This window comes from Aedes aegypti, chromosome 2 (assembly GCF_002204515.2).
Source record: "Aedes aegypti strain LVP_AGWG chromosome 2, AaegL5.0 Primary Assembly, whole genome shotgun sequence".
In the NCBI taxonomy this organism is placed as follows: Eukaryota; Metazoa; Arthropoda; class Insecta; order Diptera; family Culicidae; genus Aedes; species Aedes aegypti.
In genome coordinates this window covers 467,986,076-468,012,810 of record NC_035108.1, presented here as the reverse complement: position 1 = coordinate 468,012,810, position 26,735 = coordinate 467,986,076, and the positions used below count along the sequence as shown (strand labels likewise).

The following is a 26,735-nucleotide window of genomic DNA, read 5'->3' as shown; positions in this document are numbered from 1 at the left end:
TCCAAATGATAGCCACTACCCAAATTAGGCAGGATTAAGCGTTTCGAAATCCCATCACAAAAAAGACTAGTCTCGATTACTTTTTCAAATCGACGTAAGTAACTTTCATACGGTTCTGAGAAAATTATTTACGAAGAATCACAACCTGTCTTCTAAAACTGTTTTAAAATGAATCACTTTTTTAACATTTTTTCACCGTGTACATCGCTTAAATTTTGCATACAATCAGCTCTCGTTCAAAAACTAGGTAGTTTCTATTATTTCCCACAAAAATAATTATATTAAAATGATAAGCCGTTCCATTCAGTTACTTTCGACGTTTTTCTACCAGTGTAAAATTGGCTCAAGTAGTGTTTTGTTTTGATTCGTGGTTAAGTCACTTTGTCTCTCCATACAACGGAGCGGTGAAAGTAGCGGTTGGGTTGCGAAAGTTGAAATTCTTACTTACGCCGTTTTGTAATTCCAGAATTAAACGTTCCAAAAGTGAAAAATCTACTTGGGTGAGAGCGGAACGTGTGGAATTTCGTCTGCGAAACACGTAGGATCGATAAAGTAAGTTTGTTCACTTTTCTGACTTGAGACTATTTGAATAAGTTTTCGAGTAGTAATGAAAAACGTGAAAACCCCGATAGGTTTCTATTATAGTCTCCAAAGGCGAACAAGTGCAGAATACACTGTGTAAAACGCATAACGCTAAGCCGTATAGGTGACAATTTAAACTGAATAACATATGTATAATTCCATCATTATTCAGCCTCAGGCTTAAGACTGCACCATTGATTCGTGTAGCGCAAAGAAAATCAAATACTGTGGTGGACATCCTGGTACACAATATGTTTAGCTTTGTACGTTAATTTTCGCAGAACAATGTTTTAAATTGATAATTGTTCTAACTGTTATGCCTTTTTGTCTATGCGGCTGTCTAGGGTGGAAAAGAATGCCAATATTGATGATTAACACCTACCCAAACATCCCACAGTTCCCTCCGGCGGTGTAACGAACAGTTCAAATCAGGGTGCACTAAAACTCATCTAGCAGCGAGGAGTGAATCCCGGCGGACGGGAATACCCAAGAAGTTTCGGAACATGAACTTGAACCATTCATCCCACTAGGGATTTTGAGGGTGTCTTATTGTTTGTTAAAAAATCTTCGTGATAGACATAAGTAGATACTAGTGTTGGACTACTTACAGCTCGAGGTGCTTGCCTGATGACTAATCCGATTGGCCGCTAAGTTGTGGTGCTTCGGGAACATTTCGCTGACTTTGAACTCGTTCAGCCGATCCAAACCACCCACAAAGTCACTTGGGTCCAGATCGCACGGGAAATGAACTTCCAAGATGAGCAAATCTTTGGCAGTGGTTTCGGCAATGCGATTGAAGCCTTGGAAATCGAAATGGTCCAAGTAGTGGCTGCTGCATTGTGGAAGCCTTTCCCCGTTCCGGTAGGGTTGCACCAGAACGATGTACGATGCGTGGAAGAACTGCGGGCCCTTTTGGTAAAGAACTAAAGAAAAACCAAGGTTAACAGTTAGTTTATATTCTAGGCAGAAGCGCGAACACATTCAAAGCCGTGGGTAGGACAAACGGTCCCAATATAGTAGTAATTAAAAAATTAAGTCTATTTTTTCCTTATTCTGCATGCATTGAACTCCGATGAAAAATCCTACAACCTCCAGAGAAACCTTCGGAAACTATTGGGCGGCTACTCAACTAATTTTTCAAAAATTTCTTCTTGGATTCCTCGAGAAAAGGTTGAGAGATTCATCACAACGATGTCTATAGAGCATTCCTCTGAAAAATTAAAATAGAGACCAAGTCTCCAAAAAGAGACCTGCTTCCAGCCCTGGCGTATACAATTCTTAATACAAGAACTCTCTATTTCGTCAACCTTCTTTAGGATTTTTTAAAATCATGGGCTAAGCTTTGTCAGCTAGTCAGATATTTTTGTTCTATCCGTATCTCGCGCCTGTGATTCTAGGTATATGTATACTTTTCGATACTTACTGAAATCACCACCGAATTTGAGTCCACTTTTGATGATCCAATTTTTCGACTTCATGTAGTGGTACGCCACATACAGTGCTAGGAAATTACTATTTAATTTTGAAAACCTTTTCAACAGGTCTTCCTCAGACAAAACAACACCCTCAAACGTCCGCACTTCCAAACATTTCAATTCCCTCACTAAAAACAACGATTCTTCGAACAAGAGACTTAAATGTTCCGGAACGGAAAACGGATTCACTTTCGTTTCCACCACGGCATATTTCAACTGCCGTTGCGAAATGGCTCCACTCTGCAGCTGCTTTTCCACTTCCTCTTCCAACACACGTACCCTCGCGGCACTGCTGTCACCCTTCGTTCCGTACTTCCGGTGCCAATCTTCCCGCCGTTTCAAAACTCTTCTCCTCACCACCGGTAATTCGCCACTATTTTCATACCCACCCTCTCGTATCGCCTTGGGAAACGATCGCGAAAGTGTCCCCTGACCAAAACATCCTCCGAGGGCCAGTTTTTCTATGCCGGCCGGATCACAAACTTCCACGGTAAGCCCAGTGAAGATTGCCACGATTCGTTCATCAGGTTTGCTGGCACGGGAAGTCACCGGCAACGGTTCCACGAATGCAAGATTCGGCGAAGTGTGTTTTTTCTCCTTGGAGATCGGGCACTGCGTGTGGCGCCTCATTACTGATGGAGCACAATAATGTAAATTAACGTTTTCAGATTAAATACATATTTTTTGCACAAAATCACGGACAAAATTTCACAAAAACGGTAAATTTAAGCGTTCCTGCAGCATTGAAACTCGCGGAAAATTTGAAAACAAAAACATTCGACTGGACTGACTGGAGTGCGTTTAGCAGACCGCAAATCAAAAAGTAACGCCTTCGGTTGTCAGTCGTAACGATCATAACGGTCGTAACCGATGATTTGGGAATTCTTATGTCGAATTCGTTTTTGAACCTGGGTTGGAACTGGCGCAACCCGTTCTGAATCACAGTTTCAACCCCAACCCAATTCAGGTTCGACCGGACTACAATTTGCTTGACGTTTGTTTGTTTATGTGTTGATCACCGACCCAGTTCCTAAAAACGAAAACGACATTAAAAACTACGTCTCGTCTCAGAAACAGTTATGGAAAAAAATGTTTGTCGAGGGCAAATTGAACACTATTTTACAACTTTTTGTTCTGCTATCCTTAGGCCTTTTCAGCGCAGATAAAAATCGTATGAATACACACTAGAGTGCCCATTTCCCGGCCATTTTGCTCATCCCGGGATTCGGGACAAAAATCTAAGCTTATTTTCCATAAAACTAGTATTTTGGTTGAAATTAAAGTACAAATTCGACAATACAATCTTTTTTCAATGTTAGAAAAAAGATAATGTAAATTTCCAAGATAATATGTTAATTTTAACAAATCACATTTTATGTATTCTAATAAAAATAAAATCAAAAAATCAAAATAAAAAAAATCAAAAATCAAAACACTTAGCTTGACGAATGGATCATTGAATGTAGTTTTTGCCAGTGCTCACCGCATCAAAACAAAGGCGCCACTGTATATGGGAATTACCATTGTGACAGCATTGCTGTTCTGTCAAACACACAAGGCTACGGTGGCGCTATCTATGCTTTCCATAGCGGCCGTTTTGGTTATTTTAATGATCCATTACGGCTTTACAACGGATTTTTCAAATTCTCTAGAACACTTATGGGGTTTATTCGGTTTATTCACAAATTTCATAACTCCAAAAATGACCATTTTTGACAACCACCCACCCCCTCGTAACGCTTTTTATATGAATATCCTGATATTTTTGTATGAGCTGTGATATTTCTTGGACACCCACCCACCCCCTTAAGCGTTATGAAATTTGTGAATGGATCCTAAGAAACACATAATTTTAAGTAGATGAAAAAACCGAATTTAGTACTATACCATTTAATTCCACTAGAATTTAAATGGTACAGTACTAAATTCGGTTCTTTCATCTACTTATAGGTATTCTACTAAACAGCTCGAAGATTTATTAACATAATTTTATTTGTCTAGTAGCAAAGTTTCAATGCTTTTCTTCTTCAATGGCCGGGGTTATAAGCCTCAAGCAAATTTGAAAGTACACATAAACTTCCTTGAAAAAAAATGTCAGTAATTAACTTTTTGCATGATCTTCTACAATATCTTCAATGATCTGTAATCGTTTTTTTATTTGTTCTAAAGTCATAGTATTAAACCAATTTGCTTGTTGGATAAATGTACAACTCGTGCTGAAAAAATCATATTTTTGCAACTTGTTGCCTAAATAACTGTTTGAATTGTTCTACATTGTGAATGCATTGAATTGAAACTATGACTGATTGAATGGTTTGCTTGCTTTTCCCATAGTAATTCCCATATAAATTTTGAAGGGCTTGTGCAGTCTTAATTTTCATCCGAAAGAGCTCAAATTTTGGGAGGACACTCAGAATTTGATCTTGAATCAAATGAGCGGTGTGGAGCAAAAACGATTTTTTGAACCACTCTATTATACATGTTAACGTATTTTTAAATCTTCTACCAAAAACTTCTCGAGACAAAATTACAAAACTTGTCCATGGATCGCATCACCGACCAAAGGTGACTCCCAGATCTTTTCCTTTCTCATCAATAAACACCCTTCCCGTGGTGATGGTGGAGATGCAGAGGTATTCTCGGTCTCTAGAAGCAACAATCATTACACCCTAACATTCCTTCCCCATCCCAAACGACTGTAAGAACTTGGCCGGCGCCGTTATTGATCAATAATAGATATTAGATCTGCTAAAATTGCACTTCGAGTAAGCGGAAACTTTTTTTTTTCAAATTCTCATCGTAATAGGCTGTTGTTCATCACGCCAATCTGTTATGGGACGGCCTACTCTGAAGCAGTAATTGCGCAACGCTTTCTCATTTCGCAACTGTTTTGAGTTGGGTAATGCATCATTATACAACAATTTTTAGAAACTGTGAAATAATGGTGAATGCATCCCGATGTTATTTCTGATTCCTTCGAGTGATCTTTTAGGAAATTGTAAAATAGTCGTTTACGCAACAAGTTTTAACCAACGAGGCTTGCCGACAAGTGCTGTAAAAAACCGTGTTGGATTTGTTGCGTAATAGTAGTTTACGGAAAAAGTTGCAGAATGATGATTTTTACAGCACGTGTCGTAGATTAGGATTTAGGATAATTACGACGAGTGCTGTAAAAATCGCGTTCTGCAACGAGTTACGTACAACATTTTTTGCAATTTCGTAGAAGACCACGTGAGGCTATCAGAAATTATATCGGAATGTATTCACCATTGTTTGAAAATTTCCGACTCCAAATAGTTGCGTAATGAATCATTACAGCACTGGTTTCAGTTGCATAATGACTATTCCCGTACTGCATACTTCAGGCCGTTTCATGATAGATTGGCGTGATGAAGAACAGCTTATTTATTACGATGAGAAATTGCAAAAACTAATATTTTGCAATTTCCTTAGCCGAGTGGTTAGAGTTTACGGCCTCAAAGCAAAGTCATGCTGAAGGTGTCTGGGTTCGATTCCCGGTTGGTCCAGGAACTTTTCATAACGTTAATTTCCTTGGCTTCCCTAGACATAAAGTATCATCGTACTGATGTACGAATGCGAAAATGGCAACATTGGCAAAGAAAACTCTCAGCTAATAATTGTGAAAGTGTTCATAAGAATACTGAATGAGAAGCAGGCTTTGATCCCGTAGGGACGTAATACCAAGAAGAAGAAGGAAACTAGCCGTAGACTATACAAGTAATAACAACTATTGAACTTATTTTTGAATACATTATTTTTATTATCTTCATTTATATTGGTTTCGTAATCCCGAAGTTGAGTTTTACAATACTACGTAGTGCAACATTTTTAGCTACACAGTGGATAAATATATTCGTCGTCTGATAGTTCTTTAATTTTTTTATTTTAACGATTAGTTTCGCTCCGAAACATTTGCATTTCAAAAGATACGAGCGTCTCTCAAAGTGGGATCCTACCGCAAGGTTATATTATCTAGAGTTCTAGTTGTTTAAAAGCTAAAATACGGCTGCCATTGCAGTTCCAACTGGGATTCGAAATTAACAGAAATAAAAATCGCCTGCAAACGCATTCTACCATCCATGGAACGGTAAAACGACAGCGACAATAGCTATGCTTCAAATAGTTTCAATAATTTAGAGACGAATCACCACTTGTCTTACTACCTACAACGTGAATCTAGAGCTAAGGTCAAGCATCTCAACCTTCCCGGCGGTAAATGTGGTTTGTAATAGTAACTTAACGCGCGTAGCAAAACCGAAAATGAGCATGTCGAAAGGAATTAGTCATCTTTCTTATCGGCAACGGTCTTGTTAGCATTAGCTTTGGGAGAAGACTTTTTGTTCTTTCGCTTTTTGGCGCCACCGGCATTGGGAGACGACGGTTGACTCTTGGATTCGTCTGAGGAAGCTCCACCGGCGGAAGCAGCGGCCACTGTGTCACCCGAACCACCGCTCGTGAGTGCGTTCGTCTGCTTGGATTTGGCTTCCTGCTCTTCCAGCATTTCGGCCGAGAAGCCGAACTCGTTGATTCGCTTCGAATCCACCTTGTAGATCCACCGTTGATAGAGGAAGATGAAGAAGACGATATCTGCGGTGAAGAGAACAAATGATTAAACGAGATTAGTTGGATGATAGATGAGTGTGGCGATAAAAACTGATAAGGAGAGGCTTGCCACGCTGTTTTCAATAAATAACTGTGGAAGTGCTCAGTTGGGATAAGAAGGAACTATCATCACGGGAAGGGTGTTTATTAGTGATTAAGGAAAAAGATCTGGTAGTCACCTTTGGCGGGTGATGCGATCCATGGATAAGGAGGAAAAATACGATAAGAAAAGTCGCACACTTACCATCTCGGAAGCATCCCAGCCGGTACATGGTGGGCATCTTGATCACAAATGCGAAAATATCGTCGATGAATGTATTCAAAAATTTGTAGGTCATCATTCGCCACGGCAAGTGGGCAACCGACTTCAGCTTGTAGTTGATGAACAGCTGGGGCGTCATCATGATGAATCCGAACGTCAGCAGGTAACCGTAGAGCATGTTCAGCACGAACGAGTACCACCCTTTGTGCTCGTGGTAGATCACGGAATAGATGCCATAGGCAATCAGGAGTGGGAAGCAGGCCCAGCCCAGGTACTTGAAGGCCATGTTGTCGTACTGTCGGGTGCTGGATTCGACGTAGGATCCCTTGTCCGAGAAGGTGATCCTAGGCAGGAACCCGAACATCAAATTTTCCTTGTTGATGTTGATGTTTACGACCTTTTGGATCTTCCAAACTTCGATACCAAGTCCGATGAAGCAGCTGATCTTGATCATGAAGTTGGTTTCGTTGTCCAACACGTACAGGAGGACTATCAGCGATTGGAACACATTGAAGAAGACGGATCGGACGGAGAGACCCTCCAACGATTTCCTGTCCTTCCAGAATTGGATGTCGTTTTTGAAGGCCAGAAGTTCGAAGACACTGTGCAAAATAGAAACGGCAATCGTGATGCCTAGAAGGTAGGGATTCGTTTCTAGGAGGGTCTCTTTCAGGGAGTCCTGATCTTCATCTGATTCGACTCCGCCAGTCAAAGCCTCCCCGAAGATGTTATTTGTCCACTTGTTACGCATGGTTTGGGCGGCATAAAGTTGCCACTTGAAAAGGGAAAGTGGCTGGTAGCAAAGATTGAGCTGCAACACAGGGGTGGTTTCATTGATTGGCTGATAGTCTCGTAACATGTTCCAGTAGTCGTTGTAGAACACGATTGGAAGATACGTTTGGGCTCCGGGGAGGAATTTCACATATTCGTCCAGCGGAGGAGGAACTGATCCCTTGACCCAGTTCGTTTGATCCGTGACTAGATTGATCGTCAAATTCGGATGCCAGTGGGCTAAGATCCGGTCCTCCACCAGGGCATTGTCCAGTTCCTTCTCGAACTTCTCCTTCTCTCCGGCAAGCAAATTGTGCGTCTTGACTCGCTTAATCTTCTTGTACTTGCTCAGCATCCCTGTGGCATATCCCATGTACTTCCCAGCATAGTCATCCCCAGCTGCCGGATTTGGACTCTTCCCAGCGCTCGTGACATAGGTGTGGAGATAGATTGAGCCGTTGTTCATCAGTCGATCCGATGCCTTAATCTGGGTGCTCAGCGTATAGGTTCCATCGCCATCCCGACCTCCGTACCAATCTCCGTACATCAAATCCTCCTGAAGCCAAATCAGCGCACTGGGGTCATTGAAGTCCACTTCCTGGGCATCCTCCGAGATGTACACGTGCAGATCGAACATGGTTCCGTTCTCGAACATATTCCATGCCGTAATCTTGCTCTGCCCTGCGGCGCCCCCGGACTGAGTATTGACCTCCGCATTCGGGGCCGGCCTTCGGAACATGTACGAAATGAAGTAAATGACCATGGCCCGGAGGATCAGAGATTTCGTGATGGCAAAGAAAGATTCCGCTCTCGTTGGTTGTTGTGCTTGTTGCTTTAATTGGGAAGACACGAAAAAAGGGTTTCAAATTAATTGATTTTACACCTTTATATTGGAAGTGTGAACTAATATATTTATAGCTTAGCGCCCATGATCCAGTGCTGGTAGCGACTGAGTGCCTTCAAAACGGAAACTCTAGAGACGTTATACTTGAAAAAGAAGAGACCGAACAGTATCCAAAAAAGACAAACGGAATAACATTAATTTTTCAAACGGAAATCAGAAAATTAAAGTTTTTATAGGAATTTTTCTGACAAACCAGTCAGAAATTTCTTTAAAATTTTTTTTTTTATTTTTTTTTTTTTTGAATACCACGCTTGTATTACTGTAACCGTATATAGAAACTAATACGGGTCTATGAACAAAAACTAAAAAAATTCTCAATCATAAATTTCTTTAGGAGTTCATGATCTCAAACAATAATATCTCAAAAGTTTCCTCCATCCTAAGAAATAGGATATCCTCCAGAACTCTCGTTCAGTTTTTTCAAGATGTCCATCAAGAATTCTATCATTTCTTCGGAACGCCTAGCAATGTTTTTTTTTTAAATTGTTACATGAAAGTTCTCAAAAAAATTATCAAATGGCAGCAATGTCTCCGGCAATCGTTAGGGACATTTTTGAGACATCACTGAATATATTTCAGAAAAAAATATGGAGAGTTGCGCTTAAAGAAATCCAAAGATAATTCCTGATGACATGTCTGTAGAATACCCTGATGAACTCTTGCGAGGATCTGTGAAAAACTCACTAATTTTTGAAGAAATCTTAGGGTTTTTGTAGATGAATTGCGAAGATGATTGTTGCAAAAATAAACAAACACATTGAACTGAATACCTGAAGAAACTTATGTAGAAATGGTTGGAATATTTGCTGGAGTGAAATGAAATTTCCATGAATCCAAGGAAAGTTTACTAGAAAGATTACTCAAGAATTGTTTGAAGAACTGCAGGAGTAATTCGTTGATGTTAGAATGAAAGTTGGAAGAAAATTTTAGATATTTTTTCTCGGAACTAAATGACGAATTGCTTGTCACATTTATTGAAGAATTCCTGGAAGATTTCCTAATAGATTTCTAGGAATAATTCATGCATAATTAATAATTAATTAATTAATTACAGAGCAATTAATAAGTTAAAGCTTACATGAATTCACGAAAAAAATTGCATAAAATAGCTTTAGTAGGAGTTTTCGAAAGATCTGCTAGAGTAACTAGTACAAAAATCCGTGTAAAACTGAAATAAGTGGATCCCCAAAGGAAATACTAGAATAGCATTCCGTAAAACAGGGTGTCCATTCAAAATCAGTTTTCAAATTCCCGGATTTTCCCCGGTCGCCTAAACATTTAGAATCAGTGGTCCTGCGACCCCATATTTCCCAGCCATGTTTATAGAAAATTTTGATATTTTTTAGACTTTCAAAATATGGATTTTGAAGCAGTATCTTTAAGGTGAAACATCTCGGAATCCAAAGATGAGTTTGAAAAACCAAAAATTATTTAGAAGTTTTTTTAAATGAATGCTGTGGCTTGAAAACAGCTTCAATTTCAAAACAGTTTTGTACAACGATAGTAATTTTAAAAATTTTAAAGACTAATCAAAGATTTTTAACATACTCTGCAGAAATGAAATGTTATCATTAGACCAGGTCTTCGATTTTTTCAGATATATTAATTTATTTTTCTTGCAAAAAATTACTTGTATACCGTGTTGATTCGAAGTGTCCGGATACTTCGAATCACGGACATCGGCCTTATATCACCCAAACATATTTTTTCGACAACTCTTATGCATGGAGAATGTAGAAGACGTCATAATAATTAACTCTAGATTAAAGAAATCGGGATTTGGTCCAAAAACACCGTGAAAAAGGCCAGTGTCCGGCTTTCGAAGCGTCCGGAAAATCGATGCACGCTATTTCGAAACTTTGGCAAGTTTGACATGGCATATGGCTGGTTTCTGACTCCTGGCAGAACTTAAAAACAATACCTTGCCTAAAAAAGCATTTTATAGCTTGCTTGCTAAACAAAATTGACATAAATCCAAACAAGCATCTTTGCAGGAATCCATCAAAGATTTTCCGAAGAATGTGTTAAGACTAAACAAAAATCTGACCAATAATACCTAGGGGATTTTGCCATTTATTAATCCGTAAATGGTCCTGCCATTAATTCATTATGGATCTCACAAGCAGTTCGTTATGAAAAACAGTAATAATTCAGTAAATCTATAGAAAACCATACAAAATCTGGTCACCACCAAATCAGTTTTAGCGTCTCCAGGAATGCCTAATGAAACTGTCCAGTATTTCAGTATGGAACCAAACTCCTAAGAAATTTCTCCAAAAAAATATCAACTCGGTTTTTTACCAGCTGCTAGGAATCTTTGAAAAATTTCATGAAAAATTATATCTTTTATAGAGTTTACTAAAAATCTCTTATGCACCGCTAATTACTTTAACAGTAATTTTCCAAACAATTTCTGGTCAATTATCGTCTCAATTTTCGTTAGGATTCTAGCATATTATCAAGAATTTTCCATGAACCTTAATGGAAATCTATCAAGCATCCTACCAAGAAACTTGTCAATAATGTATAAGTACTTTTCTAGAAATTTTTCTAGAATCCAATTACCGTTTTGTCTCAAATTCCGAACAGACTCATATTCCGAACACTCGGTTTTTGTATGGCGACTTGGTTGAAATGTTTCGCTGAAATATGTCATCAAATTACTACGAAATGGCTGTCAATTGCAATTAAATTTTAACGTCTTCAAATCTATTTTATAGCTCTGAAGTAGTGATGATTCTCTAGTTCAAGACCAGTATGACTAGCTCAGATAAATTTATTTGCGAAATTATTCATTTAAACAAGATTTATTCATGCTGTTCGGAATTTGAGTCAAGGTGTTCGGAATATGAGACAGAATGAACACAGTGTTCGGCATTTGAATCAAAATGTTGTTCCATACTTTAACGTAAAAACAATAGTGAACAAGTTTAAATAAATATTTTTTTCGGTACACGCAACAGCTAAGGGTTAGACTTTGTGAAGAAATTTAAATTTTCATAAGTATCAACTAATTTATGCCTATCAGATGCATTTGAAGTCACTGCTGACCTTAAGTGTTCGGAATATGAGTCAAAACGGTATACTCCAAAAGATTTCCTTTGAATCTTCTTAATCTTTTCCCTCAGAAATTCACTAAAGATTTAACAAGAAACAGGTCAAAATTGTGAGAAAAATCTGCCCCAAATATCTCCTGGAAACCAATGATTTTTTTTACAGAAGTTTGCTAACTCTATCAATTTACAAAAAGTCATGATGAAAAGTGTGAACTGTAAATCAAATGTGCCCCCAGACAAAATTTTCTAGTTTCGCTTTCATCCCGGTGTGGTCTTCAATTTCACGGGTATTTCCCGTATTATTCCCGGTCATTTGGAATTCCCGGATTTTTCCCGCTTTTCCCGGATTTCCCGGATGGATGGACACCCTGCGTAAAATCTTCAGAGTAGTCTTTGGTTAGATATTTCGAATCAGAAGGAGAAGGAAAATAGTGCACACACTTAGATTAGATTACTGGGGTCGGTAAAATTTAACTGGGTTTTGGAACTACCGAAAAAGTCAGTAAAATGAAAACTGTCGTCACGCGTAATTGAAAAGTAAATTTTACCATGTTTTATTTTTTCTCGATATATGACATAAAAAGAAAGCTCTCTGCAAAATTTCAGTAAAAATCTCTGTTTTTCGATTTCTGACATTTTTTTTAGTCTACTGACTTTTTCGGTAGTTCCAAAACCCAGTTATTTTTACCGAACAGATTGAGTGTGTCCATTCCAAATCAGTTTTCTAATTCCCGGATGTCAAAAAATTGAAAATAAAGGATGACAAAGGATGATCCTGCGACTTTATCTCTCCGTTTTTATTTAAGCAAAATGGTTAAATTTGGACTAACTTATTCATGAATTATTTTTTTTATTAAATTTATAGAATAATTTTTCACAGTATTTAGGAAATAAAAAAATATATTTGGTGTTATATCTGAAAAAATCTTCCACCTTTAAGGGGTTTAGCATTTCAGAAAGTTTTTTGAATTATATGAATGAAATTAATATTTTTAAAAATATTTAAGAAGCTTTAAAATGACAAATTTCTATCAAATCAAATTACAACTGTAGATTAGACTTTTTGTCACCATTTACTTTCAATGCAAGTAAAAGAACAAATCAGCACTCTAGGAATAAACTAGTCGAAATTCAATTACTTGTTTTTTATGATTTATTTATAGTAATTTCATGGCTTTTCAAACTACGTAGTTTTGCCCTTTTGAAGAAAGCATATAGAAATTACTACTCTATGTATAAAAATTTAGACTATATTTCCACAAAACGGCAAATTTCAATAGCCAAACAATTGCCTTCTAAGAATACCTTCAGATTTATATAGCAAACGCATAATTACGAAGGCTAATTCCTGGAGAAATTTTTGATCTGGTTAAACTCATGTTAAAGCCAAGGAGAGATCTTTTCAACAGTAACGATATCACCAACATTGATTTACTATTCTCTTATGAAGCTGGTTAATTTTTTTTAGAATGAATACAAAACTGCATCTCTCAAGCGATCTATCGAATATTTGGCCAAAAATCTCAACCAAAACCACAAGAATTTGGTTAAAAATACCTGAAGGACGTATATATTTAAATATCCATCAAATATCTTGCCATGAATTCATGAATAATCTTACGAGATTGATTTTTTTCGGGAAAAAATCGCTGTAAATCTGCAGAAAGCCATACTAAATCTTGTCAGGAGCCCCAACTATATTATAGATCCAGGATAAGTCAAACTAGTAACCCAGACAAGGCTTCACCAAGAATTAAGATAATCACAGAATTTTTAATGAATCTGTCCAGGATTTCGGTAGATCTCTAAACGAATTTGTCATTTTAATTTTTTGCTCAGGTTTTCGCCAACCTCTACAAATTTACTAAGAAGCAAAAGCCAAGGATCTTATCTAGAATCCTCTAAAAACCTTATCATACCTTAATCTACTAATATTTTTTTGAGTGATCTCTATAAACAAAAAAAACAATAGGCTGGTCAATTATTGGCTCGATTCCCGTTAGAATTCCAGCAAAGATCTCATTGAAATATCGCTATGAGTCAAAAGAAAAATATAACAACCATCTCACTAAGAACCTCGTCAGGAATCCCTAAGTCCCCTACTTGAAATGTTTAAAGAATGTTAATCTTTAACTACCTCTCTGCCTGCGTATTGTTACGATGCGAAATTCGAGTCGACAGACAGTCGTGCATCTCTTGGAAAAAATCTAGTTGCCCATATTGCTTAAAAATGAAACAAACTGGAATGCTTATGAATGGAATACATATTTTCCCGGGTATTTCCCGTATGTTTTCCGGTCCTTTGTAATTCCCGTGTTTTTCCCGCTTTTCCGGGATGGATGGACACCCTGAGTGTGACTTTAGAGACCACTTTGGTTTAAAAAGGGGCTTGAGAGACCTTCGAGAAGAAAACTGGTACCATCCCCGATCGGATAATAAGATCTAACTGGAATCAAAAAGAGACCAAACAGAAAACAAATAGAGGTCAAACAGGAACAGGCCAGACATTACATCAAGTTAGTCTTTATCTGAGTCACTTTCACTTATTCTCCAGCGAAATCTTCGCTAAATCCATATAAGATTCTCTCCTGATTGGACGTTTATGACTTTTTAAGACTTCAACCAGTAATTTCTGTAAAGATAGCTTCAGATTACTCAAGGGATGCCTTTCAAGATTGCTTCAGGAAGTCCTTCAAAGAATCATTGAGAAATTTCTCAAGGATATCTTGTTTATAGTATTTGGAAACTTGCAATCAGAAGACACAGTGTGTTTGTTTGACAAATTGGGACATGAATTTGCGAAAAAATACGCGTTCTAGTGAGACTCGAACTCACGACTCCGTGTACGCTAGACCGGCGCTTTAACCAACTAAGCTACAGAACACCTTATGATTCTGCGGAATAGAAAGCCAAACTGAATCCGAGTACTTACTATAAACCAGGGATGAGAAAAGTACTGGAGCAAACATTTACCGCCTCTACATTTACATCTTTCTACACGACCATCAAAATCCAAAGCAAACCATGACGGTTCAAAACAAAAAAATGTCACGGCTCTTCAAAAATGTAATCTTCTTCTTCCTAACGTTTTTCCAGAGTCTTTGAATGAAGAGTTGCGCGAAGAGTGAAACCAAATCTACCTATCGAACTGTCAAACCGTCTACCTATCGAGCAGCCCAGCAAAACAGATAGGGGCTGTTTTCGAAGACGAAGAAGAGCAGGCATTCAAAGAAGTCTCTTCGCGCAACTCTGTGTATATAAACTCTGCGTTTTTCAACCACGAATGCGAAATGACTCGAGCACAGTGGTGACACGATTTTTGCGGTTTTCGGGGTTTTGCATTTTTGCTCGATAAAGGCAGTATGAAATTGAACTTGTTTATATGTATCGTAACGGAATGATTGTGGTCTTTCTGTTAGAGCTAATAGATTTCAATTAGTTAAAAACACAAGCAAAATATTAGCGATTGAATGATTTAACACTTTTTTCAATCATTCAGCTTGGAATGGCTGCCCGAAAATGGTCATAGTGGAGAGACAAAAACAGTCAAGCAGTGTGTGAACCGTTGGCAGCGCAACCCCTGATGGTATTGATGCTGCTGCTGCTTTGTGTTTTGGTGGAATGGCAGAATCGATGAACTGTGGTGAATTGTGGTCACAGTTCCCAAGACTGCTATAAACACATCTCTTTTCGCAAATCCATGTCTCTTTCGGACTTAGATGCCAAACCCCCAACACGCTCACGTTTGTATCTCCCGATTAAAGCGCCGGTCTAGCGTACACGGAGTCGTGAGTTCGAGTCTCACTAGAACGCGTATTTTTTCGCAAATTCATGTCTCAATTTGTCAAACAAACACACTGTGTCTTCTGATTGCAAGTTTCCAAATACTATGTTTCAGACATACCAGCAAATCTGGTTGATTTGTTTTTGAAATGTGTAGAATTAAACTTGAAGATTTTCTTGTAAGAACTACGGAAATCTGATCTGCCAGTTAATTTAATTTAGAAATGGGTGAACAAATCTCTGGCGGACAAGAAAAGTAATCGCCCATCTCGATGCGTGGAAAATTTCTTCCAAGAAATGGTCAAGAAAATCAAGTTTCTTTGAACGCAGTACGAAGAAATGTCATTTCGAATGAAGCTCTCTATAGTAAATTTCTCGAACCATTCAATCAAGGAAATTCTTTATTTTTTTTAGTGAAACAGCATTCTAAGCTTAATTAGTTTTGTTGTTGGGTTTCTTGAAGCAAATTCTAAATAAATTCCTTGAACCCTCTCTTTCCCACGGTAGCTCTAGGGCTCTGATAAACTAAAAAAAAACTAAATTAATTCAAACTGATTTTGAAAAATTTAACCTATATGAACATTGTTTCTTCAAGCTCTTTTTATAGAAATTTTTTTTTTAATAAAGTCGATCAACGTCGTAGGAAAGAAGAAAATTATTTCTGCAACCAATCTGGACGAATCATCAGAAGAGTTTGTGGGAAATTTTTAGAGTAATTCAGTGTACTTCACTAGAAGGACTGAAGGCAAGCAGAAAGAGGAAAATAGTTACTTTAGAGACAATTTTGGTAAAAAAAAAGAAACCTTGAAGACCTCCCTCGCATTAAAAATTAGACTTTTTAGAGACTCTCTATTTTAATTAGAGATCCACCAGCTCTGCCTTAAGGCTAATTTGCTGCTGAAAAAGGATCGCTCAAGAAATTGATCGTCGATTCCTTGCGGAAATTTTCTACAGCGATTCCCATTTAGACTGGCATTTCTTTCCAACCACGTATTGCAATCAGAAAAAGGCGCTTTCTTGATCCTTGCCGTAATTTCCCAATCATCAAGATAGGTCCATGTATAAGATACCCTCAAGAATTCAATGTAGATTGAAAGAAATACCTCTCCAGACATTGGATAAGGATACTCTCCAGCAAATCCTTCAGATTCTTTTAGTAATTTCTCAAGGAAGTTCCTCCAAGAATTCATCTTTATGTTGATTTCTCCAACGATTTTCCTTCGATTTCCTCCAAAGTTTCTTTTTGGAATCGCTTTTCTTCATAGTTTAATTTATATTTTTTTTCCTCAGGTGTCTACTTTCATTTTTCAAATTCCAAATTCTCCAGAAATTTATTCATTCTTTCTTCGATTGATAGGACGTTCTCCAGCTTTATCGTATAGAGCAACTTCAAGAATTCAAAATTCCTCCATTTTTTCAATCTGTATCCAGAGAAATGTCAAGTAAATTTTCCAGCTTTTTTTTTTTTTGAGGAAAATTCGATTAAATCCGCGAGAAATTTTTTAAATAAAATTTTCTGATGAAACTTGTGTAAACTTCAAGTCTACCTTGATCAATTCCTACGATGATTTCTGAAAGAACTCCTGGATTCTGGATGAAATTATTTCTATGGTTTTCTTCATAAATAGCTAAAATGACTGAAAAAACATTCAAATCTCTGAATAATGTTCTACAAGACTATTCGAGGAAAATACTTTAGGGATCCCTGAACTAATTTAAATATGAATGATCAGAGCAATAACTGTAATAATTGACGTAGTATTAACTTAAAAAAGATGGGAAGAATGAAATTGGGAAATTGACAAATCTCTTATTTGAAATTGATTATTCGAGAAATGTTTGAACTGCAGCAATAATATTTTGATGAAATGCTGGAGAAATGCAGATATATGGAGCAATTCATGACAGTATTCGTAGATGAATTTTCAAAATTTTCCTCCTGACTTTGTGGAAGAACTCCTTTAGGATCTCCTAGAAGTAACTGGAACTCTCTGGAGGTTTCTCTGAGCCTCTAGAGTTTTGCACCTGGATTCAGTACAATCAGATTGAAGTAAAAAAGTTACCATTTTGATTCCAATAGAGACTTTGGAGACCTTACATCAAAAATAAAGTCTTTTTGGAAACTTACATTAGAATACCGATCTAGACTCCAACCAGAGACCTGCTTACCAACGAAAGGTTCTATTCTTCGTACCTGTTGTAAGTTTTAATGTATGTATGTATGTATGTTTCTAAAAAAATAGAATGTTTTCAACCATGTTTTTTTTCATATGCTCATTAACGACAAGTAACTGGAACTGGAAAGTGTTCTTGCTTTTACCAGCTCAGCAGTCTTAAATTTTACTTCATAATCTAAACAAGTAAATAAAAATGAATAAAAATTAAAGAACATCGTTAAACTGACAGCATTTTTTTAATTAACAAAATTTGTGCCACAAAAAGGACATATTCTACCATAATTTCCCTGATTGTGGCCGAAATTCCCTGAGAATTCCAGTTTTTTTTCTAGGTTGAATAGAATTCCCTGAGGATTCCAAGTTTTTCCGGGTAGTAGACACCCTGGAATGTCTCACGAGAATTGCCAGTAAAATCTCAGTTGAAATTTCTACAAAAAAAATCCTTGAGATATTTCTAAAGGAATTCCTAAACAAATCTCACAAGGATTTTTTTTGTTAAAATTCCTGATGAACTTCTGCAGTGATCTTCGAAAAATAATTCTAGATAAATTGTGATTCAGATGGTTATTGAATCAATCAAATTCGTGATTAATACCCTGCAGGAATTTAATGAAAAAATCGGGCTTCCCTGAAGAAATTTGTGTTTGGAATAGTCGGAACAACTTCTGTAATCAGAATTCGAAAAATATTATATGATTTCTGATTGAATTTTTTAGGCAATTCTTGAAAGATGCATTCTTGAAAATGGCTGCAAGATTCTAGTTGTGTTCCCCAGAAAAAAAAAAATCATAAACCTTAGGAAATCTGTGGAACAAAAACTATGATAATCCCTGGTAATTTTTTAGGATTAATTTCTAAATGTGATAACGTTGGAGTTCTGAAGAATCTTCTGTAGAAAATTATCGAGGAATTTCTGGACGATTTCTTTGGAGAATTTGTATGAGAATCTCCAGAGAAGTATTCTAGAAGAAACTTCTGAAGAAATCACTATTTAAAGCATTTCCTCGAGAAATCCGTAAAGAAATTGCTGAAAATTTTGAGGAATATCACCTATGAATCTAAGGAACAATTTGCATCAATATTCAATCGTAAAGAGAAAGAGGAAAATAGTGATTTTAGATACCACTTTAGTTGAAAAATGAATTGACTCTATGAAGACTTACATTAAAATAGTGACTGTTTCTAGAAAGAGACCCGCTACCAGCCCTGAGTTTAAGATTAGCGCCCATCATCCGATTCGCAGGGCTGTTACAAAAATCTTAAAATCGTATCCGCGAAAATCGCGACTTCTGAAATTCGATCCGCGCCTAGAAACACCAATCCGCGCCAAGAAAAATCTAAAAGTATCTACCATTGAGCAAGACAAGTTGTTATATGCATTTCTGTCAAGACTAAGGGAAGAGTTAATTATGAGATATATTCAATTTACTCCAGTTGCGCCAATAGGCAGGAAAAAAGGTAAAAAGCAGAGAAATCCAATAATTCGAGTTTTAAATCGAGAAAATCGTATATATTTGTCATCAACATTTCAATATATTTTTTTGTAGAAAATCGTGCACTTTAATAAATGGTAGTGTCACTACAAGCAGAGAGGAGGCCTAGTTTGCAACTATGCTTAACACAATTCGATATGATCTTTAAATAGAAATAGTAGATGCAAAATGAAGTTTTTAAGGATAACTTAAACAGAAAAACGTACACAGTAAATTTACATTGTCAATTTAAAGCATAGAAAACCTTAAATTGCTATACAAATTTCGAAATTTTCTCTCATCTAAGTTCACACTATATTTTAAGTGATGATGTTATCGATAGCGAAAAGATTACCATTTATAAGATTAGATCGCCAATACTGTAATTTTTCCATGAAATACATGAATAGGTAAACACCACCATAGCGTTTTAGAAAATAATGTTGCAAAAAATATTGTTTTATTTATAAGATGAGGACAGTAAAACAATAAGTTGGAAATGCAAGTCATTCATTGCATGAAAACTGTTTTTATTTTTACAAAACATCAAGTCTTAATATTCAATCAATTTGAGGTAAAAAGACTTAAGATTGTTATGACAATTAAATATATTTAACAAATTTGATTTCATTACATTTTTTACATTTAAAACGCTATCGACGTTTTACACAAAATGTCCAACTCTTAAGGTCCAGATCTGAGCCATCTATAAATTAATTTTGATGAAATTTCAACAAGACCTATTTATAATATATTAAAACAAATGAAATTCAAAACGAAAAAAAACAAAATTTTATATAAATTGTTTTGTAAACTAGTTAGTTGAATCATGCGGAGCTTACTATTTAACGCAAAAGTATTAAAAATGTAATGTATATACCAGTGCACTATGGTCCAGGAATCAGTTTTACGCGGAAAGATGCATTCTGAGCTTTAGAATGAAACATTAGACAAAAATGGTCTTCTACAAAGTTGTTTGTATTAGTTGAGCCCTTTGTTTGGTTTTATTGAAAATTAGGGTGGACCACATTTTCATAGAAATGATTAAACTAACTTTCTTATTTGTAGAAATTATATTATACATGCTTCGACAAAGTTGTAGACCATTCAATTTCAAGCAACTTTGCCGAAAAAAGTTTTTTTGTATCTCTTGAATTGACCGATTTATAGCTTTTTTCCTACGGTGACATAGGGTGGTCCGAACAAAACTGGTTTTCTGGCTCTAGACTTTTTAATTCAAGTTTCTCATCAAAGTAGTCTATGAAACACTTTTAGAGCTTTAAAAAATGCGTAATTTGGTGAGTGAAGAAACTCGCTATCTCCTTCCGTTTAGGAGTTATTGTTGTTTTTCTTCCAAAAACATGCCTACTTTGATTGTGAATTGCTCTGATTGGGGCAAACATAAAAAATATCTTTTGACGGCGTTCAAAAGACAAAATAAAATTGTATATTATATCAAAAAATTACAGATGTGTTATTTTTGTAACTTCAATAAAACGTCTTGAAAGTCAAACATTTTTTATCACAAAAACTTTAATAATTTTTGAACTAAAATAGATATCAACAATCTTTTTGCATGAAAATTTGCGTTTTGTTAAGTTCTAAAAGTCGTTCATAGATGACTTTGACGAGAAAATAATATTAAAAAAACTAGAGTTAACAAACTTATTTTTGTTGGACCACCCTGAGATGATTAGGAAATAATGCTCTAGATTGGTCAAATTTTGAGCTACAGAAAAACTTTTTTTGGCAAAGTTGATCAAAATTTCAAGTTCTACCGCTTTGTCTAAGAGCATATACCAGTATATTTGCAAATAAAAAAGTTGATTTTATGATATGTGTGATATTGTGAACCACCTTAGTTTCAAATGACACAGTATGAAAGCTTACATTTTTAGAAACAATTTTGTAGAAGATCATTTTTGTCTAAAATTTCATTTTCATGCTCAAAATGTATAATAAGAAATAAACACCATGAAAATCTTCAAAATAGTTTTAGAGCCCTATCTTTCTTGTTTTAGATTTCTCGTCGAAGCGGTCTATGAACGACTTTAAGAACTTAACAAAACGCAAATTTTCATGCTAAAATATTGATGATATCTATTTTAGTTCAAAAGCCATTAAAGTTTTTCTGCTTAAAAACCTTTGTTTTTCAAAGCATTTTATTAGAGTTACAAAAATAACACATCTGTAATTTTTTGATATAATATACAATTTTATTTTGTCTTTTGAATGCCGTCAAAAGATATTTTTTGTGTTTGCCCCAATCAGAGATATTCACAATCAAAGTAGGCATGTTTTTGAGAGAAAAACAACAATAACTCCTAAACGAAAGGAGATAGCGAGTTTCTTCACTCACCAAATTACGCATTTTTTAAAGCTCTAAAAGTGTTTCATAGACTACTTTGATGAGAAATTTGAATTGAAAAGTCTAGAGCCAGAAAACCAGTTTTGTTCGGACCACCCTATGTCACTGCAGGAAAAAAGCTCTAAATCGGTCAATTTAAGAGATACAAAAAAACTTTTTTCGGCAAAGTTGCTTGAAATTGAATGGTCTATAACTTTGCTGAAGCATGTATAATATAATTTCTACAAATAAGAAAGTTAGTTTAATCATTTCTATGAAAATGTGGTCCACCCTAATTTTCAATAAAACCAAACAAAGGGTTTAACTAATACAAACAACTTTGTAGAAGACCATTTTTGTCTAATGTTTCATTCCAGAGCCCAAAATGCATCTTTCCGCGTAAAACTGATTCCTGGACCACTGTGCAGTGGCGCAACCAAGGGGGGGTTTTGGGGGTCAAACCCCGACCCCCCCCCCCCCCCCCAAAGCCGAAAAATTATAAGGCTTGCCAAGTATATTTTTGAAATTCAACATTACACATTATACAACTACAGAGTAGTAGCTTAGTTAGACTCGTGTTATCACTAGGAATGTCTGTGGTTTTTCAAGTTAATTCTTCTAAGTTGTGTTTTTAACTCTTATACTCTTCAGGGAGTTTGATAAATATGAAATATTACTACAACAAGCTTATAAATAATCAAACTAGCCTCTAAACGTGTTGTCTCAACAGTTTGTCAAATCTTCAAATATATTCATTGGTGCACCATGTAACCGTCAGAGCATACAAATTCCTTGATTTTTTAAGATTATTTGGCTGCCTGTGGAAGTATTGCGGCCTCACTAGTAATTTCAAAAAATTTGAGATTTTGTAGGTGTGGATCATGAATTAAAATTCTGAAAAACCTTTTTTTGTGGATAATTCATGAAAACAGGGTGCTCATCTAAAAATGTTGAAAATGTTGTTGAACGCATTAGCATTCCACTACAAAAGTAAAACGATAGGATTCCAAATTCATCCAAAAACAAAATTTAATGACCATTTTGGAAACTTCAAGGTGTCATCACATATTTTGTCATAAAATCTTTACAATGAAAGCAGAACTCACTTTTTAACTTTAGACTCGATTAACTAGATTGTAATATGTGACAATTACAAAGTTTTACATGAGTTTTCCAATGCTGATCTACTTTCGACCTACTGCAACAATAGTGGCAATGATTTCTATAGCAAATTGCTGCGCCTAAAGATTATTCCTGAAACCATTTTCATTGTTGAAGAACTCGAAAACATGATACAACACAGCAGAAGAACCATTCACGGCATCACGCTAATAGAATGTAATATTACTTAATTCATTTTACTATGCAAAAAAACAAAGCATACATTAATTTTGAACTAGATGTTTTATGTATTAAAAATATCTTCTGACAAAGTATTTTGAAATTGGCAAAACCCCCCCTAGAACTAAATCCTGGTTGCGCTACTGGTACATACAGTTGTGTTCAAAATAATAGTAGGGTAAGCCGATTTTCATATAAAATGTTTAACTATGGCATGCTAAAACTTTGTTTTTCTGAGATCAAAACGCAAATCAAATTTTTACGGGGAACTCTAAATATCTTCAATTTCATTATCACAAAATTTGTCATAGTACTGCACACTAAGAAAAAATAATATTACGTACATAACGTAAATTTGATGGCATTAGAACTAAAAAATACGTAAGTCTTGTAAAATTTCATCCAATGAGACTAAAAAAAATGTGATTTGAATAATATTCAGTCCATTGTGACGTAAAATTACGTCATTTGTGATTTAAGTTTACTTTATTTTACTTGCTTCAATATGTCGAGCACATATGACGTAAATTTCAATGATTTTTTCTAAGTGTGTTGAAATCGCTCAAAATAATAGTAGTATTGATATCAGCTGCATTATGATTTTTTAAACTTTTATTCACTCATCGGTTCAACAATTTCCTCCAAAGCTACAAATTTATAAATTTGGCGATTTCATCAGGTACTAACTTTTTAACCGGTGTGTTGTGGTGGTGATTCAATCGTTGCACTGGTTTCATTGCGGAACACGATTTTGTCTCGAACACCAAAATGCCACTATTAACTTAATTAAGGGTTGCTGAATCCAATGCCGTTTTCAGAAACATCATAGCACGCCTATTTTTGGAGATATTGGCTGTTGAAAATGCAAAATTGCAACTTGCATGCATGTTTGCCATCTTGTATGACAATTTATTTGCCAAATTTGACACAGAATTCATACTACATGTGTAAAACAATACATATCAACAAAGTTTATAATAATTTCGATGCTTAAAAGCTATTTTTTGATATTTTAGAAAAGTATTGTATGGCAAAATATAAGAGAAACGAAAAATCTTGTATGGATTCTGAAAGCATTTTGAAAAAATCGATTTAATCTAAATTCAATCCTGAAATTTCACCCAAATTATAGCTGAAACGAAAGTTAAAGTTGTATTTTACATGCTTGGTGGATTATATTGTATGTATGTATGTAGGTAGCCACCAATCCTTGCTTGAGTCTTGCTCTGCATGCGGCTCCACTCAACAGTAAGGTCAAATTTTATTACCAATCTGCATTCAACATATCGCTGTATGAAGGGCCAAAAGGGGGGTGGCGGACCCGTAAGTAGAAACACTTACGCGAAACCCGCGGGAAATAGAGAATCTCCTTCCAGATCTGATCCAACAGATTGAGTATTAGAATTTGCATTACTTGTCGAGCTTTCCACGGAAAGGTTTGTTAGAAGAAGGGCGCGTCAAATCTTTCACAACTGTTGGAGAGAAAAGTACTAGACGTGAACGACTACCACTTTTCCTCCTGACTCCGATTGGCACTCCACTTCATTGTCCAGTTGTAATTTCAATGATGCCCTGATGCAACCCTCCCTCCCCAAAACATGAAAAATTCAATTATATTGATATGTTATATAGTAGATAAGATTATAATAATTAATGTATTTTACATGCTTGGTGGATTAGATCACAAAAAAAACTGATAATCATACTTAAATTTCATGTAAACATCAATGAAATCAGTGTTTTAAACAACTAAAAATTGTGACGTGCTGGAACACTTCGGAGAACTGCAACAAATTCAGCAACCCCTAATATACTCGAGACACATAATTTTAACCTTGAGACACGCAAAAATGTCATTTTTGTTACGCTGTGTTTTCAAAACAGATCGTAAAACGGTTTTATGGTTTTCAGCTTAAACTGTAAAAGGTTTTATCGAGTTATATTTACATCCAATATTGCACTAATTATACATACAATTTTCAGTGCTGCTTTTCTTTAACTTGTATCTTCTAGATTTACAATACTTTTCACTGACAAAGCTCCTAATTTGACTGCGGAGCTATCTATTGTTTTGTTTGTTAGGGTAACCAACTATAACTGCAGCGCCAATACTTAGCCAGAGTGTCCGCATATTTATCCGCGAAAACTTTGGAAGCATGCTTTTATGTAAACAAGCAGAACAAATTTAGCATTCCTACACGGTTTAATATCTTGAGATATCATATTCATTCATGATCAGTAAATTTGACACATTTCTGATTTCAAATATTTGAAAAACCAAGTTAAATATGCTGAGTGGTCTTAATGAGCGCCATTTTTTAAGATTTTCAACGGAAGAGAAACGTCCTTCAGACTCACAAGATTTTAACGGTATAATTTTCTATTTGCAGTTTAATTTAAAGTCAAAAACCTATAGATCGCCGTAAATATCGATAGAAAATTTAGATTAGTGTCTTTAAGAATTTAGGGAGGAAATATCTCTTGATTGACTAGCGACCCTCGTGAAAAACAACTCCAAATAAAATGAAAATAATTTAGACATAAAATGTTACTGCTTCTTATATTTCCCTGAACAACATGCTCGATATCAGTGACTATATTAACGGAAATGTTCTGTTCTCAAGGACATGGATTTTTTGTTTAAAATAGAAATTTCCTAATTATGAAATCACGACTGCATGTATATAACTGCAATTTTTGCCGCATGATTTGGGGAATCCGCGATTTTCGCGACAGAATTTTATCCATCCGCGATTTTCGCGCTTAACTAGCCAAATCCGCTACAAATCCGCGAAAATCGCGAAATCCGCGAGAATCGCGAAATTCGCGCCTGTTGTAACAGCCCTGGATTCGCCTTTTATCGGGGACTCATAAATTAATCGCTAACCATCAAATTGTCCCCTAAAATCTATCAATACTCACAGCTTGACCGGGGGGAGCATTTCCATCGTTGGCCACCAGGGGTTGCCCTTCACCGCCAGCGGGAGCCCCTGGGGCACCGCTCTGGTTCTGATTCTGTTCCGGCATCCCGGATCGAGTCCCCGTTGAGTGAAAACCAGCGGAAAATCTTCTGCAGCGAAAAGCTGCCGCACGATTCGAACAGTTAGTGGTTAGATTCTGACTGAAATCCAGTTACTGTCCGCGAGGAAACTAATTTAAGGCCACGGCCACGGTTCTTTAGCGCGACGGACGACGACGGAGAAAAAGAGGCAGACGACAGCTGAGCTGTGAAAATTAATCGGATGACTTTTGCAGAGCCGACTTTGACAGGTGGTTCCACGGCGACGAAGGCGCACGACGACCCCGATTAAAAATAGAAAGGATTTTTTTCAGTAGCGGGTACATTCTTTCAAAGATCAAGGGGTTAAAATAAGGGCGAAAGTGAAAATTAACACGTTCGTGTACCACATGAGCCTCTGTACGTGTCATAAATTCTTTAGTTCTTTTGACTTTCGTGCGCAGTTTGTTGGTGCTGTCTCGCTCCTTCTTACGGGAAACTTGAAAACACAGTAAAAGAATTGTTTCGATTTGTATTCCCAAACTTATAATCTCCAACGGCATCGAAAAGGCATCGACAAACGCTGAAGATCAATCCTTGCTGGTTATGCAAGAAAAAATCTGTAAGTAGGGGAAAAGCACTAATTTTCGACCTACAAGAAATCAGTGCCAATTTTCGGATTTTCTTACAAACTAGGCCAAAATCTATGAATGGGTCGAAAATTAGTGCTAGGTCGAAAATTGGTGCTTTTCCCCTAACATTCTCGGAGCTAATCTAATAACATTCAAATTTCTGGACAAACATTTCAAAAGGGCACATCGACATTGGTAAACATTGGCTTTACAAGACGCTATTCAGCCCAATTCAACTCGATCACGCTCACCAATACCACTTTCAGGAAGAGCTAACACCAATCTTTCTGATAGTGCTGTTAGTTTGCGTGT

At 36.2% G+C, this 26,735-nt stretch overlaps 2 protein-coding genes across 2 annotated transcripts; both read right to left on the bottom strand.

Moving 5' to 3' along the window:
* Positions 1-1,109: 1,109 nt before the first annotated feature.
* Positions 1,110-2,948, bottom strand: LOC5568088 (tRNA-splicing endonuclease subunit Sen2). Its single transcript, XM_001651976.2, has 2 exons — positions 2,006-2,948; positions 1,110-1,505 (listed from the first exon to the last, which is right to left on the bottom strand). Exons 1-2 carry the CDS (start codon positions 2,685-2,687, stop codon positions 1,183-1,185), a joined length of 1,005 nt encoding a protein of 334 aa, XP_001652026.2. The 5' UTR covers positions 2,688-2,948; the 3' UTR covers positions 1,110-1,182.
* A 2,866-nt stretch (positions 2,949-5,814) lies between these two features.
* On the bottom strand, positions 5,815-26,056 carry LOC5568089 (cleft lip and palate transmembrane protein 1 homolog). Its single transcript, XM_001651977.2, has 3 exons — positions 25,716-26,056; positions 6,925-8,545; positions 5,815-6,665 (listed from the first exon to the last, which is right to left on the bottom strand). The coding sequence occupies exons 1-3, from the start codon at positions 25,818-25,820 to the stop codon at positions 6,358-6,360; spliced, it is 2,034 nt and encodes a 677-aa protein (XP_001652027.2). The 5' UTR covers positions 25,821-26,056; the 3' UTR covers positions 5,815-6,357.
* Between the last annotated feature and the right edge of the window lie 679 nt (positions 26,057-26,735).